Source organism: Aspergillus fischeri, genomic scaffold (genome assembly GCF_000149645.3).
Source record: "Aspergillus fischeri NRRL 181 1099437636265 genomic scaffold, whole genome shotgun sequence".
Taxonomy (NCBI): domain Eukaryota; kingdom Fungi; phylum Ascomycota; class Eurotiomycetes; order Eurotiales; family Aspergillaceae; genus Aspergillus; species Aspergillus fischeri.
Genome location: NW_001509761.1, coordinates 949,994 through 968,838, shown reverse-complemented (window position 1 = coordinate 968,838; position 18,845 = coordinate 949,994). Strand labels below are relative to the sequence as shown.

At 47.2% G+C, this 18,845-nt stretch overlaps 7 protein-coding genes across 7 annotated transcripts; 1 reads left to right on the top strand and 6 right to left on the bottom strand.

The window, feature by feature from the left end:
- Window positions 1–1,836: 1,836 nt before the first annotated feature.
- Window positions 1,837–3,261, top strand: NFIA_004010 (uncharacterized protein; the record flags this gene model as incomplete). The annotated part of the gene is made up of 4 exons (XM_001258941.1): window positions 1,837–2,027; window positions 2,078–2,615; window positions 2,667–2,975; window positions 3,043–3,261. 4 exons carry the CDS (start codon window positions 1,837–1,839, stop codon window positions 3,259–3,261), a joined length of 1,257 nt encoding a protein of 418 aa, XP_001258942.1.
- Window positions 3,262–4,883: 1,622 nt separating this feature from the next.
- Window positions 4,884–6,101, bottom strand: NFIA_004000 (uncharacterized protein; the record flags this gene model as incomplete). The annotated part of the gene is made up of 2 exons (XM_001258940.1): window positions 4,884–5,554; window positions 5,912–6,101. 2 exons carry the CDS (start codon window positions 6,099–6,101, stop codon window positions 4,884–4,886), a joined length of 861 nt encoding a protein of 286 aa, XP_001258941.1.
- A 533-nt stretch (window positions 6,102–6,634) lies between these two features.
- Window positions 6,635–7,933, bottom strand: NFIA_003990 (uncharacterized protein; the record flags this gene model as incomplete). Its single annotated transcript, XM_001258939.1, has 2 exons — window positions 6,635–6,706; window positions 7,034–7,933. 2 exons carry the CDS (start codon window positions 7,931–7,933, stop codon window positions 6,635–6,637), a joined length of 972 nt encoding a protein of 323 aa, XP_001258940.1.
- Window positions 7,934–9,266: 1,333 nt separating this feature from the next.
- On the bottom strand, window positions 9,267–10,409 carry NFIA_003980 (uncharacterized protein; the record flags this gene model as incomplete). The annotated part of the gene is made up of 1 exon (XM_001258938.1): window positions 9,267–10,409. One exon carries the CDS (start codon window positions 10,407–10,409, stop codon window positions 9,267–9,269), a length of 1,143 nt encoding a protein of 380 aa, XP_001258939.1.
- Window positions 10,410–11,591: 1,182 nt separating this feature from the next.
- Window positions 11,592–12,266, bottom strand: NFIA_003970 (glutathione S-transferase family protein; the record flags this gene model as incomplete). The annotated part of the gene is made up of 2 exons (XM_001258937.1): window positions 11,592–11,931; window positions 11,974–12,266. 2 exons carry the CDS (start codon window positions 12,264–12,266, stop codon window positions 11,592–11,594), a joined length of 633 nt encoding a protein of 210 aa, XP_001258938.1.
- Window positions 12,267–13,868: 1,602 nt separating this feature from the next.
- Window positions 13,869–14,771, bottom strand: NFIA_003960 (uncharacterized protein; the record flags this gene model as incomplete). Its single annotated transcript, XM_001258936.1, has 2 exons — window positions 13,869–14,499; window positions 14,563–14,771. 2 exons carry the CDS (start codon window positions 14,769–14,771, stop codon window positions 13,869–13,871), a joined length of 840 nt encoding a protein of 279 aa, XP_001258937.1.
- A 2,405-nt stretch (window positions 14,772–17,176) lies between these two features.
- Window positions 17,177–18,442, bottom strand: NFIA_003950 (NAD(P)-dependent alcohol dehydrogenase; the record flags this gene model as incomplete). Its single annotated transcript, XM_001258935.1, has 3 exons — window positions 17,177–17,479; window positions 17,533–17,944; window positions 18,000–18,442. The coding sequence occupies 3 exons, from the start codon at window positions 18,440–18,442 to the stop codon at window positions 17,177–17,179; spliced, it is 1,158 nt and encodes a 385-aa protein (XP_001258936.1).
- Between the last annotated feature and the right edge of the window lie 403 nt (window positions 18,443–18,845).

Genomic DNA, 18,845 nt, shown 5'->3' with positions numbered 1-18,845 from the left:
AGATTCAGATGTTATCTGAATCGGTCAGACACGTTAAATCAAACAGCATTTTCGCGAACATAATAGACGGCCGAGTTTATGATACCCTGGACTGCCCGGGCGAGAGCCACATGATCCATGCTATTTTGTTACTGTGAGTGGTCGATCATATCCCGCATTTATCAATATTCACTAGGTAACCACAATACGCCACACGGATCCTTTAAGGAGGTTAGGAACTACGTTCAGCAAGACATCACGGCCTAGTCGATGTCGATGAACCCGTCCCTCACTCGATGGTGGATCTCAAACGAGTCTGAAATCAACTGAAAGAAGCAATAGATGTTTTCTTCTTCTCTGCACTCTAGACCCTTCGGACAGTCGATGTTGTGATATCAGCCGCATAATATGGGATAATATACAGCCTTTAGTCCGTATGCCCTCTCACGCTCTCAGCCTATTCAGTGGCGCAGCTTCTGCGATATATCATTGGTTTGAATACCCCCCTGTTGCTTGGGTCAGTTGACATGAAATGATGCTCCTCGCGAAGCAATAGGCCGCCCTTTGGTTGCCTTACACCTTGACAATGTGTTCATGCAGTGTCCCTTTCTCCTTCACTTCCCCATTTCTCCTTGGGATGACGCCAAAAGAGGGGGAATACGAAGTAGCGATGAGGCTGACAGGTTCACGCCTCATGAATCAAGCGGGGATTGAATCAAACACTGATCCTTGGTTCTTAATTATCCCAAGGTGCCACGTACACTGCCAAGCGTTTTAGATCTTGCCCCAGCAGAGTCCGTCGAACCTTGTCTGTATGTTCGGCCGTTCAGTTGGCACTCTCACTGCTATAACCGCCCCTTCCGGCCCTTCATTTTGTCCCAGCCTTGTTGGGACACAGGCGGCTCGTTCCGTGGTGGATAGAAAACTACAGGACTCTCCTCATCGTTCCCCACAACCCACATGCCAGACTTGACGTTTTCCCAAAAAGCTAGATCCTTCGACCAGCTTATCGTCTCTGATCCTGTTTCTAACATCCTTCATCATGAGCCAAACAATCCAGAATATTATCAGCGAGGATGAAACAAGCTACATCCGACAGGAAAAGCTTGAGGCCCGTCTGTACTTGTTATTCGGGTATCCCATCAAAGTTCAGGTAATAAGATCAACCCAGCACTGCCACCCTGAACTCGGCTGTCTTGCTCACGCCCTGTATTCAAAAGCACATCAATGGTCGATACCGTTTTGACGCCCCCAGAGAAGTAACTCCGGTAAGCTACATATTCCCCTTAACTGTTGTGATGACTGTCTTGGGCGAGAATTGCTGATCCGCGACATGCCCTCGCCACAGGATGAGATCGCGTAAGAGCTCTCTGCGTCTTATTCGATGCAACTCTGTACCTACTGACACCCGAGTAATGTAGTGATCTTCGCGATTAGACCAGGCTGAAGGGTTGGATGACGGGTACTTGATTTGGTCGCAGTAGGCTGCATATACACCTGTTTCCCTCGTAGATGAAACTTCGTTAAGGATCTAGTCACTGCAGAAGACTGCGAGCTCCTGTATATACCGTTGCATCCTCCAACTGCGCCACTATGGCGGGTGCCCATTCACTGGCGCTAAGTGAGTTTCCAGATCTGCCTTTTATAATGCCTTGTGAGCCCGTTTGCCAATCCATCGTGTGTGATCGAACAAGGGGAATAAGGTATAATTAACGCCAGTCCCCGACGATTTCCGGGATTATTCTAGAAGACGACAAAGAAATAGGCCTCTTTCTCTATGAGGCTGTACCTATCAAACTGGACCGTGTGACGCGCGCTGATAATCACTTTTCGCCTCCGATAGTCTCTGAGCAAAATATGGCATGTCTCGCATCCGACTACTATGAATCGATTCGACCTCATCTCCGCTATCCAGCTCTTGCTTCTCAGTCTGAGGAGTCTAATATCTATGTTTTCGAAACCACACCCGAGACCGTGTATTCGTTTAAGAACAGCGAACTATTCGAGACTCATATCGCAAATACCCCGAAGCCAGAAGCCCGCATAGTGTATTTCCTTTCGCTCGTTTTGAATCGCACACCAATTTGACGTTTCCCAGGTCAATATGCTGTCGAAATTCTCTGCGACCTTTAGGCATCACCGAACAGGCCATGCGCAAGCTCATGAGCCAGTACGACATTGATTCTTCGTTCTTCGACCTAGTTGTTTCATTCGGCGACAAGCCACGGAGCTCTGATGCTGGCCATGGGGGCATGAACGTGAAACAGGGAGCCAATGGCGCATACGGTACTCCCCCTTTGGTTCGGCTTGGGTATGTATCCCGCGCTAACTTTGCAGATATGCAATATCTCTTCACGTATGCAGAAGATGACAACAAGGGAAGAGAAACGGTCTCGTGGAGGATCCGCCAAGTCTGTGTCTTCCATCGATACGACCCCTCGAAGTCGGGGAATCTCTGGATCTTGCTTCATGCAAGCCCTCAATCGAAGCTCCAGCGACAAATAGAACAGACACTATCAACAAGCCCTGCCGCTCTTCTTGACGAGTGGTCTTCCATTCATCTGCTAGTTCTGTCCACTTACCTGGGCGGTTGGCGCTGGTGCATTCGGAATCTGGGCGACGAGATCGAAAAGACTGTGCGTTTCAGATAAGCCCAGATCTTGACTTTCAAGTTAATTCGCTGCCAGGTGGATATCGCACTTACTCTGGATCTGTCAAAACCGCGGACAGGGGATCATAAGGATAGGCTTGTTTACCTTCTCAAACACCAGTACCTGGGCGATAGGCTAGTTCCAGTCGCTTCTCGGGTTGGTGTTGCTTTGACAACACTGCACCGGTTAGAGCAGATTAACTCATTCTTCCACTCGAAGAGATTCTCAAGCGATGAAGAATTCCAATCTGTGGCCGGTGATCTGGCGTATTATATAACATCCCTAGAAGGACATCTTGAAAGTGTTAACGTGCTAGAACGAAAGGTTCGGGGCATATCGGATCTGGTGAGCTACCCAGAAATTCCGCTGAAATATAACGTCGTCCTTGATTCCCTAACCTTATTTGATACAGCTGGGAGTTGCCTTGACGGTGGAAAACCAAGCTGTGACTATAGACATCAACAACAAAATGCTCGATCTCAATAACAAGCTGGTAAAGCTCACCAACAAGTCTTTGGATGGAAATGCCACTGTTCGAATCGTGACGCTGGTGACATTGATATACCTGCCAGCCAGCTTTGTCTCCGTGGGTGCCCAAACCTACCAGATTATCTGCATTCATCCGTTATGATATCCTGACTTTTTAGGCAGTCACTCCTTGGGATGAACCTCTTTGACTACGGCTCCGGTGGCGATTTCCAGATATCGCATCAATTCTGGGTTTTTGTTGTCCTCGCCGGCCCACTGACAATATTAACAGTTGGGTCCTGGTATTGGCTTACTCGGCGGCGGCAGCGTTTGCGGGATACAAATCGGGGGGCAGGAATGGAGGTTTGATTAGAAGAATATGACACGTATAAAGGCCGTGGATTGTCTATAGTGGCGTTTTGCCTTCCCTTGGATTCCTACACTGCTTGTTTGTTATGTCGCTTTGATTGCTGCGTACGGTGAAAGACTAGAGTGCCTTGTTTCGTCCTTTTCTCTTTTATTTTCCGACGTCATTTGATGATATTGCATCCTGTTGCGATACATATCGGGATTATATATGTTCAAAAATCAATAAAGGTGGGAATGTAGGTATAAATTTATAGTAACTATAATGACTTCTTTAAGATATCCTAACCAACCTAGTTTAACTCTCTGTTAATAAAATCAGTAAATACCTTAACACCCAGAGGCCCTTTTGTACTTAGCAGAAAAGGGAAAAGATTAGGGAACACATAAAGGGAGGAGGGGAGGGGAGGGAAGAAACAATAAGCCCTATAAGAAGCCAGGATAATATTATAGGATATTAGTTAAGTCCAGTATCCTAAAAAGGAGTGATACTCGTTATTAACTGATTTAGCCAGGACAGGTAGGGATAGCTGTAAGACGGGATAGATGCATAGGATGCTAGGGTGGGTGAAAACATGAGTATACCCTGATAGAGCAGTTTAATGCATAGTAATATCTTTACTAGAAGGGTATGTTTACTTGCTACCCAAAGCCTTGTGGCTCTCAGAGAAATGATGAGCTTTGGGTTAAGTCACGCAATGCGAATACGGCGGCTGCGCTAGGTATGTATTGAGTCTATTGACCGCGTTCAAGCCGCACGCCAGCTAGCTAGTATTTGGGGGGGTGACCACCAGCGAATCCCTGCTATTGTATGTTTTTGTCTTCAAGTCTTGCTGTCTAGCTACAGCAAAACCTTATTTATTCCTTTTGATTGCCAAAATATTTGGCGGTGGAGAGGATCAATCATTTCAAATAGTCTAGAAGTGGATCCAGAATCAGTTATTTAGTTGTTTAGGACTTGATGGACAGGTTTCAAGATTCTTGACAGACGCCTTTCGTCTTCTCAAAGAGAATTCTTTTTGATTTATACAGATTATAGCTTTTAAATACTTAGTACGTAGCTAGTGGGTACTTGAGAAGTACTTACCTATATGGTGTTTACGAATACCTTGTTCAACTGGGTCGATATTCTTCCGTATATCATGGATTTCCTGTCCTGTTGTTGCCTCATCTAGATACCTATATGAGATGCAACATGCCTAGGCTCTGTTGATTAAAGCAGCTTGGATGGGTTTAAGAAGACCTAAGTAAGTTATTCAAAACCAGCTAAGTACTTGAAATGCAGTGTCTGATCCTTACCTCTTTATTTTTCCTTACATTAAAGGCGACATCTTCTATCTCGACAAAGCTTATGGAGGAGTCTCTGATTCCATATTATCAATACATACACCCCCATAAATATGAATGAAGAACCCATATTCACAACATCTCAGTGACTCGGGGGGCATTATCAAGCATCTCGGCCTGCCGAGTCGCCCAATATTTTCTACGTTCATGCCATTCTTTGTCAATTAGAGTAGGATAGTCGTGCAGTGCTTGATTTCTGTAAAAGTACTCCACCCACGCAGAGTAAAGCCGGCTTTTCCGTATCTTTTGCATTATTCTCGGTCCTTCCTCCCTCCGAAATTCGTCGCACGTTTCGTCGATCCAGTAGCGAGGTTCGTCCACTGCGGAGGCTGCGGAGGCGCGGATCGGACGAATATTGTATTCTTTCATTTTCGACGAATGCCACGGAGGTGGTCTGATCTGATCATTGCTCTTTGATGAACCCACTCCCTTCCAAGTAGCCCAAGACCATAGATTGTTTCCATTGTCTGTTTCCGGAGCATGAAAGCTAACCATAATTTTGAGCCAGGTCTCCTCAATGGAGCCATCGTCAATGCCTCGGACGGATTGTTCCATGGTATCATTCAGTTCTGAGATGAAGTCCTTTTCCTCATCGAGGATCTCATCAATTTCTTCGTCTTCCATTGGACCACGGGAAAATGCTTTTCTCTGACAGCAGACATGAGTCATGCCAGCCCTCTCGAATTCGATTGCTCGAACTAGCTCCGCTAAAGCCTTCTGCGCAGTGGTTTCTCCTCGGAATTCTCTCAACGTTAAGAGCCAGTCCAAGACCCATATATAATTCGAACCCTCCGAATAAAAGAGTTTGGTAGGTGAACAGCCATTAGGAGAGCAGGGGCAGCGGCAGTTGTCATGCATTAAGGGATCTGCACCATGATGTAAAAGCGTTGCTATTAGGACAATTATTCTCGAAACAGCTCGTAGAATATAAGATGGATCCGCTGAGCGGTGGAATATACTTGTATTCGTCCTTTGGCATGCAACGTGCAACGCCGAGAGCCCTCTGCTGTCTTGATGGTTGACATTACATCCTCTTGCCAGAATATTATGGTATGTTAGACAGTGTGACTGGGATATTGACGACATGAAAGCGGTTTGACCTTTCGAATTGGGGCGATCAATATATTCGTATCCTGCTTCAAATAAGGCGTTCACCTGCGTATCGTGCCAAAGACGATGAAGCAGCGTATTTCCGTCCTCAAATAGAAAATGTGGGTTTGCTCCCAAATCGATCATGATCTTGAAATCTTCTGGCCGGCCCTGCCAGTCAAGGTGAAGATAGTTTGCCATGAGGCAATGAATCTGACTTTTCAAGAAGGTGTCTGAGAAAGGTCCCGTCGTGCGGAAAAAGCTGAGTGCCCCAGTCACCACGTCCCAGTGACGCCAGGCCCTGGCGTAATCTAGAAAATCCAAGTGCTGGGTATTTATGCGATCTATCCCAGTCTTAAGGAGAAGTATCACTGATTCAACGCAGCCATATGCTGCAGCGTAAACTAGCGGACTTCTTCCAGAATCATTCGTAATGTCAAAATGGGGCCATACTTCCAGTACGCTACAGAGCACGCTGGGACGTAAAACGGCCAGATGAATCGGTGTTTGCCCAAAAACATTTCTGTCTTCAAAAAACTGTGGGCATTGCAGGAACTTCGTGATTTCAGTTGCGGAGCCACACAAAATAGCATCCATGAAAGGCGTTTGTCCCCAAACACCTGATATAGATCAGTCGCTGGCAGTAAGTGAAGCTCATAGGAGGTGGATAGCATTTACCGCATGCATTTTTGGAACATTCCACGAAAAACTTGAGCAGAAAAGGATCTGGCATATCAGTGTATGCTCCGGGAAAGCCAAACAACGGTTCCGCGAACGGCAACTTCAAGGACGCGGGCATAAAGGATCTATTGCATGTGTCTGCAGACAAGTCATACCCCACAGCGATCAATTCTCTAAGCAAAGTCAAATGGGGCTTGAAGCCACTCCAACCTGCGCAGAGAGATAGAAGCCTATACAGTACTTTTATTAGAGATAGAGTGTCCCTTTCCCCCCAGATGATCGACGTACGATGTCCTAGTATTTATCGGCGCGCCCCATTCACAGAGCATCCTAAAGAAAGCAATGAGCATACCATGACTGCAGCTCATGGGTGCAGATAAGATTCTCTGAGATGGCATCAATCAATTTTCTTTGCTTGCAAATCCATGAGAAGCATGAGAAATTCAACTTACCTCCAGCCAAGTCTTCCCGTCGGGGTCAACATCTTGTGGAGAGACTGTTCCGGTGCTGAACAATTCGAATAGGGCTTCACGGGCTGACTGGATATCTTGACGGTCTGTTTGGCACTTCCAGAAAACTTCAAATGCCGGTGAGGTATGCTTGACCAGCTGTTGCATCCGCAGATTTGGAGTAATTGAGAAGCAATAACTTCCCCATGAAGCGTCCAAGTTCGCTTGGACGGCCCAGGGCATACCGAGCCAATAGAATCCCATAAAATGTGAGAATCGGTATTGCTTCTTGTTCTTGTAATAGTTTGCAAGACCTTTTGAAGTCTTCTGGGGCACCGGGTTTGTAGCCCATATGTTTTTGCTGTCAGCTACAAGCCCGCCTGTTGCCCTGGTCGTGGTTGTGGTCGAACTCTTCGAAAGAACAAAGTTTTGACTCAGCATGGGCTTCATCATGACCATGATATAGTCAGAAGAAACTGTGCTTTGAAACAACAACAGCTTCTCTATGTATCCTGAGAGATTTAAGTGAATTTTCTTCAGGGCCTTTTCATGCTTCAGACTGCAAACCGCTTTGCGACTTCTTATGATCTTGGAATCGTCATGAGCGGGTGTCACCTTCACGAGGATATCCTCGAGCAAGATCATTTGTGACTTGCATTCGTCAACGAAGGACTTCAGCACATCTGAAGTCATTGGGTTGTAGTGGCCGTGATCAATGTGAGACTGTGTGCGTCGCAATGCCTCGATGAAGAGTGGCAAATGCAGCCTGATACCCCGAAGGGATTCCGGTACTTCGTCAACGAGGTGGAGGTAGTGATTGAGACGGTCGAAAATTTTGACTGTGAAATCTACCAGTTGGATTGTTGATGCAATAGCACCCACAATACTGAGGGCATCTGCCATCTTGATATTCTCGGCAACGCTAAGGACGAAAGGGGCAAAATTAATCAAGGTAACCTTATCAAAGGATGAAGAAAAGTGCTTTCTGGCAACCTTCAGGAAGGGTTAAGGTCCGGGAAGGCTGTAACTACCGAAGAACAGGGCCAGAGCATCTAATACATATAGCTGTACACCTACGAGGCTGAGAGCAAATGTCAGGAAAACCAAATCTAGGCTGAGACATGGCTTACAGTGCATATGCATCATCCCAATCTAATATGCGGAGGCCTGGCGCCTTAGAGTGAGTCAGTTGCCGCCATAGTCAGGCTCCCTCAATACTTGGACAAATCATCAGTTATTTTCTAATCACTTCTGGCGCCAAAATACCAGTCAAAGAAGAGAGGGTCTGTGAAAGAGGCTGCGGCGCACATCCAAACAGGTGCTTTCAACGCCACAGAAACGCGAACGAGCCAGGTAACTCTCGTATTTAGCAATACTCAGCCACATGGATCTAGAGGTGGCAGTTTCGAACCGCAGGGCTAAGGGACCTAATAGCGCAAGAGAAAGAGGAGAAGAAGGGAAGATGGCTTATCTACCCTTTAAGGCCATCATTTTGCCCATTTGTAAGAAGGTAACTTCTTGGTAGGCCTGACTGCAATATTCAGGCACCTGAATATTCACCTGAAGGTGCCGGAACGTGGGCGGCAAAGCGGCGAGGGAACAGACGCTGGGATGGGTGAGCACCGACATATACATGCTGTTGTATGTTTTTCTGTCTGTCGTAGTTTTTTGCTATGACTGGTTTAGCACCCTCGCCGCCCTGTTTTCGAGTCTGTTCACAGACTTGACCTGAATCCCATGAACCCTGACTGAATTGAATATTGCTCACTCAATACCCCGCACACCCCTTGTCTGGTCTGACTGCAGGTTGTCCCGCAGTACTGTCTGACATTCAAAAGGCTCCTTATTCAAGATAAGCCACTTAAGATACAAATTTGATCATACACAGATATGACATGTAATACTTTCTCTCAAAAACTGCCCACCTACGCTTATTCCTGACTCCCTGCTGCTTGTGAACCACCAATTCGATGCTTTATACCACTATTAACTGGGATTCGCATTAAGCTAGCTTACAAGGATTGGGCACGCATGGAACTCTTGCATCTGCTTCGGCCACGGGTAGCTTCTCCAACAATTCCCTCGCGTATGCGGCCGCGATTGCTGCAGTATGCCTCTGCCATTCCTTGCTCTTGTGAGGATCTGAGCAGTCGCATGCATATTCCTGCAAATCTTTATTCTTTTGCGAGTCGACCATTTCGCTAACAGTCGCGACTAGATCTATCACAGAAGCTGGTTACCCACCCATGCCAAAAACTTCCGGCTCGAGAAGAAACTTACTGCCGGAGAGCTGTTCAGCTATCCTCTTCTGTCTCTCGGCCGTATTCGGAGGGATTCGAGAAAGGAGATCTTTTGTATATGCAGCTGCCGCCATTGCTGCATAGCCTTGCCAGTCATTGTTCTTATGCGAGTCCGAGTAGTCGCATATTCCGCGGATAATGAGGCAAGGAAAGTGGTTCGTCAGCCCTGCTGCTTCCATTTCAAAGCAGAGAACACCCTTTTCCGCGGCAAGTTTATCTCGAATAGACGCATCCTTCATTAACTGGTTTGCGGAAGCAATCGTGCCATAGTGGATTGCTGGGTTGTCTTCATGTTCACCTCGCTCCCTTCGTTTTATCAATTTTGTCGGATCATTGCCACAGACTCTCGCACAGCTTCCTTGGCATTGTAGAGGGTGAACAACGTTGCTCTCATAAAGCCTATCGGTAGCCAAATCTGGCCGCTTACAGATTGGCTGAAGTCTGGGCTTTTTCTCGAGAATGTTGTTGATTGCTTCACTAAGGTGATGGCCTTCGCTCATATACTGGGCCTTTAGCCCATTCACTGCTGTCTGTAGGAATATCGGTGGCTGGTTCAGGAAGCCAATGTGTTGGAAGCTCTGATCTTGTATCGTCTTGCCAAAGTCATACTGAAATACTCCCCCAGTCCCTCCATTCGGAGTGCTGACGACAATATCTCCAAGACGAATATCGTGCTTTGAGCTTGGTGCGCCACCTCCAATGCCAACTGACAGACAAATCCTAACGTTGGGAAAGCTGTGCAGCATGTCTCTTGCGACACATGCAGCAGGGGCTATGCCATACCCAGGCAGGATCGCAATGACAACATTGTGTTCCCCAATCTTACCTAACGTATAATCGTTGTTGTCATTGACGCAGACATACTTTGGTCGGCCGTGTTTCTCATCAAGGAAAGCTTGTGCAGCAACATACGTAGGTATGGCGCATATACAGCCTACAATATAGTCATCGTTGCTCAAAGCTTCCCCAGTGATATTGTCCCCTGACGTTGGAGCGTCGTTATGATGTATTCTTAGTCTCTTCAGAGCGCTGGAAGCAAGTCCCAGATGTTCGACAGGCTCATACCCTCTCTTCAGCATTATGCGACAGGTTTAAGGGCATAGACTAGACGTGAGGTATTCGCTGGGACGATTTGGGCTCGCCTGCTGAGATTGTCTGGTATATTGCGAAGATTTGGCGTCGACGGCCTAGACTGCTCAAAAGATAAAAGCTCATTAGCTGAGCCCCCGTCAAGCAGAAGGTGACTTGAATTGCGCTGAAGGAGTCTGCTTAATGAGAAAGTATGAAATCAAGGCGATAGGACTGGGAACCCCATATAATAATATCCGGCGCCGGACAAGGCTGCAGCACAGTCACGCAAAGCGCCTTGTCGGCCATTAGTATGTTGAATTTACGTAGCAAATGGGAGGCAGCCATCTAAAATGTGGGGTCGCAACATATCATACTCTTATTAGAGTAACGCTTTCTAGCACGGCGGCTGGTGTTTCATGATTATGAATTCTCCAACCAGGACACCCAGCTTGGCGCCCAAATAGATCATCAGTCCCTCTTTAGGCGATTTCTGTCCCGCCAAGGATTTCTGGAGGTGATGTACCCTCGAAGCATTACCGACCTTCTAGATAGAATGTGTACATGCGGGGTGCCAGCAATGGAACTCGCCGCTGCGCCAGATAGATTTGGGGGCTGAGATGTGATTGAATACGGTCATACCACTTGCTCATATGCTGTCTTTCAGGTCAGCCCTGAACTCATGTTACCCCGACAGTAGCCAGGTTTGGCTGAGACTTTGGGTAATTTTCGAGAATTATCAGATCACAGCAAAGTAATACTGAGGTAACGGACTGCTTAAACCCGGCCGGAACCCGCCATGGGTTGGGTTTGGGTTCTAAAACAGGTTCTAATTATAACCTAGGTCAGATTATTAAGCTTAGCTTGATTCCTCTACGTAAAAGCTTCTAGGAATTACTTACTTATTTAATGACTAGGTATAGAGGTATTAGGAGTATCTTTAATTCCAGATCACTATTGTCTTGATTAGCCTCCTATAGCAGTGTGAGCTGTGCACAGGGTATTAGGGTATAGAGAAGTACAAAACCTGCTTCACTAATCTACACTTCTCCATTATTTCTACAGCCTACTGCAAGACACTAGTTTAAGACATGGGTAGATCTAAGTATAGAAGATCTACGTATTTGGATTTAATCAAAAAAGCTTCGCCTTCTATCTAGGAGTTTATCTGCCATCACAATGATCGCATTGCCTTATTTCCCTTCCGCAGCCGCGGCCTTTTCCTTATCCTCAATGGTCTTGGCAACAGCCGGGCGAGCCTTGATACGGTTCAACCAGGAATTAACATGCGGGAAGTTCCTCTCGAGATCCATTTCCTTCGACCAGAAGAGTGCAGCCACCTCGAACCAGGGCACAAAAGCAGCATCGACGTAGCTGTACTTGCCGCCAACGAGATACTCCTTGTTCTGGAGCGATCGGTTGAGCACGCCCGAAACACGACGGATCTCGTTAACATAGCGCTCGACCGCACTGGGTACCTTCTCAGGGTGGTAGATCGTAAACCAGGCAGCCTGCCCGAAGTACGGACCCTGGCTAGACACCTAGTAGTGTAGCCACTGCTTGCTTTCGTAGTACTCCTTCGAGCCGGCGGTGAAGCTGATGGTGTGTTGCCTGTCGTATGTCTCCACTAGGTACTCAAGGATGGCGCCGGATTCCCAGATGGTGACGCCGGTGTTCGGATCCTCGAGGGCTGGAACTCGACCGTTAGGATTGATAGACTCATATTGCTCCTTCTTTAGGTCGGCGAGATCGACAAACTTGCGCTCGTAGGGAACCTTGAGCTCTTCCAGGATCATGAGGACCTTCCGGGGGTTGGGCGTGCCGGCATGGCCCGGGAGGGTCCAGAGAGTGAGGGTTTCGAGAGACATGGCGAGTGAATAAATGATTGATTGATTTGGAGAAAGGACTTGGATACAGAGACTACAAGGATCGAGGGTTGGTCTGCTTGAAAGTGCCAGTGTACTCCAATGGCGGGAACATCAGGACATACATTATTCAGCTCGGCACCCGAGAAGACCGAATGCTTGATAAGCTGGATAGATGAATCTCTTGTAATTTTCATCAGAGTTTATTAGGCTTTAGTTGTCAACACAAATCACGGACTATGCAGCCAACCTGGCTGAAGTTCAGGATGTTGATGGGTCCTTGGTCATCAGCCCAAACAGCACAAACTATAATGCAAATAAAAGTTCCTTAGAGTGGGGCATTGATAACTGTGGAGTTTAGGAACTATAATGTAAACAAACCTACAGTGGCATGTGGAAAGTTTGAATCCAGTGTATTTACCACTAGGCCTAATTAGGTAATTCCAAATATTCTATCCACAGATTCAGTTAAAACTATATCAACAAGGATGCATGAACTATGAAGGAATCAATGCAGGCTAAAGTGGTAATTGGTGCTGAGCTGCTTGGAGAGCAAGCTATGCTCAAGGATAAAAAGGAGGTAATCTGTCAATGCTTTGCCAAGAACTCTTATGTATCAACTTTACTGAAGCAGGGCAAGGAAGAACAGCAGCAGTGGCAAACCACAAACCTAACCTACATATAGCATGCAAGAAACTGCGCAAGCAGAATGCAGATTACAGGCTGATGTCAACTCCACGAAGGATAAGTATAAAACTCTGCAAGACAGGAAACAGTCAGTAACTACTTGGAGCTAATCACGACTACTCAACTGCATGAAGGTCAGTCTGTTAACCTGGACTTGGAAGACTATAAAAAGACCTTTGAGTCAGAGCTCAAAATACTAAAAAAGAGGTGAAGAGAGTAAATAATAACAATTCTTCCATCTCCGCCGAGCTTGCAAATACTGCAGCTTCTCCGTCTGCTGCTCATACAGAGAACATCCAATTGCGTGTTGAGCTCACAGGTTCAACTACAGAGATCATGGAGTTACGCAATAAGAGTGATTACCTAACGACCCCAGTCTGGTACATATTAATACAACGGGTTACGCAAAACTCTCAGGTCTTACGCACATTTTGAAGCCGAGGAAGGTAGTCAGATGAAGAGGAATTGGCGCTGGCCCCAACTATCGCAGTCAGGGATGCATGACTGGCTTGACGGGCAGGAAGATTATAGTACCTGGTGCATATAAGTAGCCGAGTGAGACATTCCTTTGATGTGGTTTACGGGTTGCTTAACCGGATCGTTGAGCCTGGTTTGTGTTCATCAGTCTTCGTTCTAGCGAGCCAAAGTTTAGAAGAAAGGTCCTGAGCATCGCATTCGCCTAGTACAATTTAAATAGTTGGATAGTGCTGTAGACAGGCGAGGTAGCTATGGGTAATAATTCACGAGCATCACTAAATTATGATGCAGTGCTGCATCTATGAAGCCTGCCAAGAATTTGCGAGGAGAGAGGCATCCACAACAACCCGTAAACCCCTCTGTATCTAATTCTCAGGAGGAAAACCATCAGTTGCGATCACTAGAAAATCTTCAGACATGTAGTCCCCGGTGCCGCTGCGACTACGCAACTCCTCCATGGCTTTCTCTCTCTGTCTCTGTCTGTTTCCGAATCTCCAGAGACTCCTGTGCAGTCAAAGGCCATCCTTCTGTCTGCTGGTGGAGCATGTTCAGGATCTCCGGCGGTGGTTCTCCTTGAAGCTTAAAGAACTTCCCTGCGGCCTTGGGCCACCAGTCATGCTGCTGAGGTGGGACGTTTCTGGAGGAGCAGAGCCGGTAGTGAGGATCAACTAGGTGGATGGTAATATACCGAAGGTGGCCCGGTCTCGAGGGATCAACCAGCGAGAATGGTTCAGCCTTGTACCGTAAGGTGTTGGGCCAGGCGAGTAATCGGCCATTGTTGGTAGTGGCAATGGAACCGAGATCCTGAAGGGCTTGCGGAGGAGATGGAGGTGGATTCGCAGAGTAAACCCAATGTGGAATATCCCAAGCCAGTTTGATCTTCTCCGGGTAAAACAAGTTGAGCTCGTATTCGTTCATGTGGGCTTCTTGCTGTAAGGAGATTCGGGCCCCTTTGATGTTCTCAATATTGTAGTAGCACACTGCAGTCGCCGCGATTCGCTCATTCAACATACCGGCCACCTGAAAGTCGGAGTCACCCTCATAGAAAGGTGTCTCTGGCGACAGATCAACACTTGACACTTTGAAAATTACTTGGAGACCATCCCCGATACCTGGCAAGTTGATGCTCTAGTACTCATGGTCGGGGATTGGGTCCAAAGGCTGGCTAGGCCTGGAGACGTTGACTCGGGGCATGACTGGCCGACTGGTGTTTTTGCCTCGCTTCCATTCCTCATAGGAGAAACTAGTGCCTGGCTCGGGAAGTTCATAGATATTCCTACGGCGAAACTTCTCCTCCATAACTTTGGTCAATGTTTTGGGCGAATTCCACTGTTCAGTCGTCATGCTGCCAATAATATGGGCGGGGAATTTGTCCGGCGAATTGTTCACACGGAGGCCCTTCAGATTGTCATATTCAGGGAGGGCAAGGTACGACCTGACTTGAGCACAAAGCTCACTCCACTGTTCGTCAGTAAAGGCTGACCTTGGACAACAGTACAACAGGTGCAAATCAGTCCTCTTCTGAAGTCTTTCCTCTCTATGACGCTCAGGAATATCATAAGTACGAATTCGCATTGGCTTCCTTCCTTGATTTCCGATTACCAATACCTCGTTCCAGAGAGGAATAACCTGAGCAAGGAGTTCTTCAAAGGCTTTGTATGCTCCATCCTGGACCCAGGGAAGGTTATTGATGTAAGAGGTAATCCTCGGGTGACCAGGTCCGTCTGGGGATTCCACTTCGCAAGGAAGCCACTGAAACTTGTCAGAGAAGAAATTTGCTTTTATTCCTCCTCGCTCTTCGTCTCTATGGCCATACGGGTTTTCATAGTCAGTCTTTGGTGTGAGAAAATCAAAGGAATCCTCATGGGGTATCGTCGGTCGAGGAATTTTTCGTATGCTGGTTCGAGGTGAGGGCCCGGCAGGGTCAAGCCAGTGTCGTCCGCCATCAACAAGGACAGGGGTCTGCTCATACACCAAAGGATGCAACGAGGGATCCACTAGATAGCGTAGCGGACTGGAATTGCCCGATTCATCAGACGACGGGGTCCAATCGTCGAGCAGTGGTTGCAATCCCTTTTGTAACTTTTGCAGGAGACTCAACGACAGTAATCTGTCCGATTTGGCAACAGGTGAGTCGCCGTCTTTGATAAAAACGTAACCGGTCCGTTTGGACTCCCGGGCTTTAACTTGTAGCTCGGCTAGGCACCATTCACTAGCCGCCAACTTTCAGAACTACAAAAGACTTATCAAGCCTAAAACATATTCCTCTGCAGTCCTATCTTACTAATGGTGGTCTATGCCAACAATATCAAACATGTCCCAGCCCACAATTTTTAAAGAGCCAGACAAATATATGAGTAGTCCCCTAAACTTGGCCAGAATAATCTTAATAAAAGACTATAGAGACTTATTCTATAAACCCTGCGGTACTTCTTTCAACATTTAGCCGCTCAAGAACTAAGAGCTGAGGGGCATCACACACTCATTAGATGATTATTAAGGGAATGCTGCCTTAATAACCAGCAATGAAGACTATTTCAATGCCTTTATTTCAGAGCTCTTCTGCTGTTTTCACAGCCTCTTCAAAGTAGGCGCGCGTCACGTCAACGCCCTCATCATCCACTGATTGAAGAAACCCTCAGCTCCACAGAGTGGGTTGCCCATGCAGCGCTCTCCAATCAATCAAGATCATCTTCTCAATACGTGCAGCGCTGGCGCGCATATCACTATAGATGGTTTGCATATCGTAGTCTACCAGAGAGGGATTAAATGATTTAACAGAGTATCTCTCCCTGTTAAAATCAAGGCCAACATCATAAATAACACCGCGGTATTTCATGGTCGAGTCTTTTATAGAGTTGTTGTGGAAAGCGTAGATGCTGGGAAGAGGGAAGGAAAAGGTAAGCATTAGTGAAATATTTATGGCCAGAGACGGTCCACCCTCTGGAGTGCGCATTCTTGGCGCTCCGTAAGCCCGTCGCAAGCTTAGGTGAAACTTGCGGAACCGACAGATCTCAGATTGGTGTTTGCCGTTGTCCCCCTTAGAGAAATCACGTGAACTTCTTCCGCCATTCCGGTTGCAGATGTCAGGGATCTAATTTTTAAGCGTAAGTGCTCATCGGGCATGTTGTCCACGCCCTTGGCGCTGATCTTCCAGCAAATCATGATAGACAATCGGCAAAACAGTTGGTTAAATCACATATAAGTCGGAAGAGTACGATACATACGTCAGTTAACCCAGGGCAAGTTTGAACCTCGTCATATAACATAGTCAAGTAGGTAGTCTCCGCGCCGGGATCACATTCCCGAGACTCAAGCTCAATCCCGGACGCCCTGATGTCCAATAGGCTCTCCCGAGAGGAATAGCGGCAAATCATTAAGATTGGTAATATGATGGAATATTACATTGGGGGAGCCACCGAACATGGCGCCCCAGAGCCCCTGATGGGCTTCATTACTACTCAGTAGGGAACATCTGGTAGTTACTCATCGGGGTGATAATTACCCTTGATTGGAGGAGTCCTGTTCGTTTAAAAAACTTTTGCTCACAGTAGGCAGCCTAACCCACCAAATCCGATAATTGAGCTCGACGAATGGTCCCACCCCTGGCTGACAAAATCTCTAAAATGACTCTTCCTCACTCTGGCTGACCACCTATGCTCCAATTTCCGGACATGTTTAATGAAATATACACCCTGTAGATGAGATTAATGAAGCTGCATATTTTGTAAAATACTTGTTACTTCTAATCAGAGATTAACGACTGTCTTGATAACCGGCTTAGACTCTGCGTCTCGTGTCTTACTGGCAGTGTCGTATGCATGTGGGACAGACTCGAGCCCGGAAAACCGATGCGTGATGAGTTTTGTCACGTCTGGCTTGAGGGCGTGTGACTTCACAGCGTTCATTATCTCAATTGCTCGAGGATAGCAATTCACGTAGCGCCACACTGACACCACATTGATCTCACGGCCAGTGAGCTCTGCGACTGGCCATGTTTGAATAGCAGTTCCCATTCCCACAAGCACAACATTGCCACCGTTTTCGGTTGCCTGTAACTGAATGAGTTTACATGGTTGGGTTAAGGATTGGAAAGAGAACTCACATAGATCGACGTTTGCACGCAACTCTCGACTCCTGTACACTCAAAAACATGGTCAACTCGGCCCACATCTTCTCCTCCTGGCCATTTCAGTTTCCCAATCTCCAGAGCTAGATCCCTCGCAATGGCAAGGCGGCTGTCGATGGTATCCGCTTTCTTCGGGACGACCACAAATCCTACATCTGCAAAGCCATGCTCCAGTGCGAATGCAACCCGACCTTCGTCAACGTCAGTAATCACCACACGACATTTATGTTCGATTTTTGCAACCGCGGCGCACAAAAGACCGACTGCCCCAGCCCCAAAAACCACGCAGCGCGCTCCCTGGTCCACACCGGCTCTGTTGACAGAATGGATGCACACGGATAAAGGTTCCAGCAGAGCACCATCGTCATATGAGAGTGCGTCGGGCAACCTTGAATCATTACTTATAAGCCATAGTCATTTCCGCTAAGGACCACAACACTTACTTATGACACCACTCTGCGGGGTGGTCGACGTATTCTTGGAGTGTCCCTTGGAAATGGGGAAATGATGCTCCGCTGCTTCGGAAGCGCATTTTGGCGCAAATGTTGTATCGGCCAGATCTGCATTTGTCGCATTCCAAACAGGCAACACCGCTTTCGATCGCCACTATATCACCTACTCTGATTGCTTGAGTCTTCAGAACTGTCGGACCTACTTCCACCACCTCACCGGCTGCTTCATGCCCACCGCACAAGGGCTCTTTTACTTCGATTGAGCCATTTCTGTGGAACTTGAAATAATGCACATCGGAGCCGCACAAAGTCGTTGACCGGACGCGAATTCTCACATCTGACGGCCCAATAGAGGTCATCGGCCGCGCCTCCAGACGCAGCTGCTGGGGGCCATGAAGGTATTGGCCCTTGCTGGTACTGGGAGAGCTAGTCATTTCTTTTCCTCAAATTGAGGACCTGAGTCACCGATTCTGTCATGGACATCCTCGAGTGGGAATCGAAGATCAAGTTAGTTACTTGTACTGCAGGCGTGAAATGACTTCCGGTCATCGGAAAATGACTTCAAGGCCTCGAGGATTCAACACCCAGTAGCAAATATTTGGCGCATACTGGCGTCGGCATTAGTCTTCCGAAAGCAGATCAACTAAATCCGACACAAAAGACAACCGTAATATATTGACAAGCGTCTGGTTCTCAAATTTTCAGACCTTCCTTCGTCTCCGATCATCTGTTGCAGTATTATGTGTGGCGACAAAATGGCTTCCTCTTACATCCCCACCGCCATAATCATTGGTGCCGGTCCTAGCGGTATTGCGATAGGGTACGCATCGGGTTGAA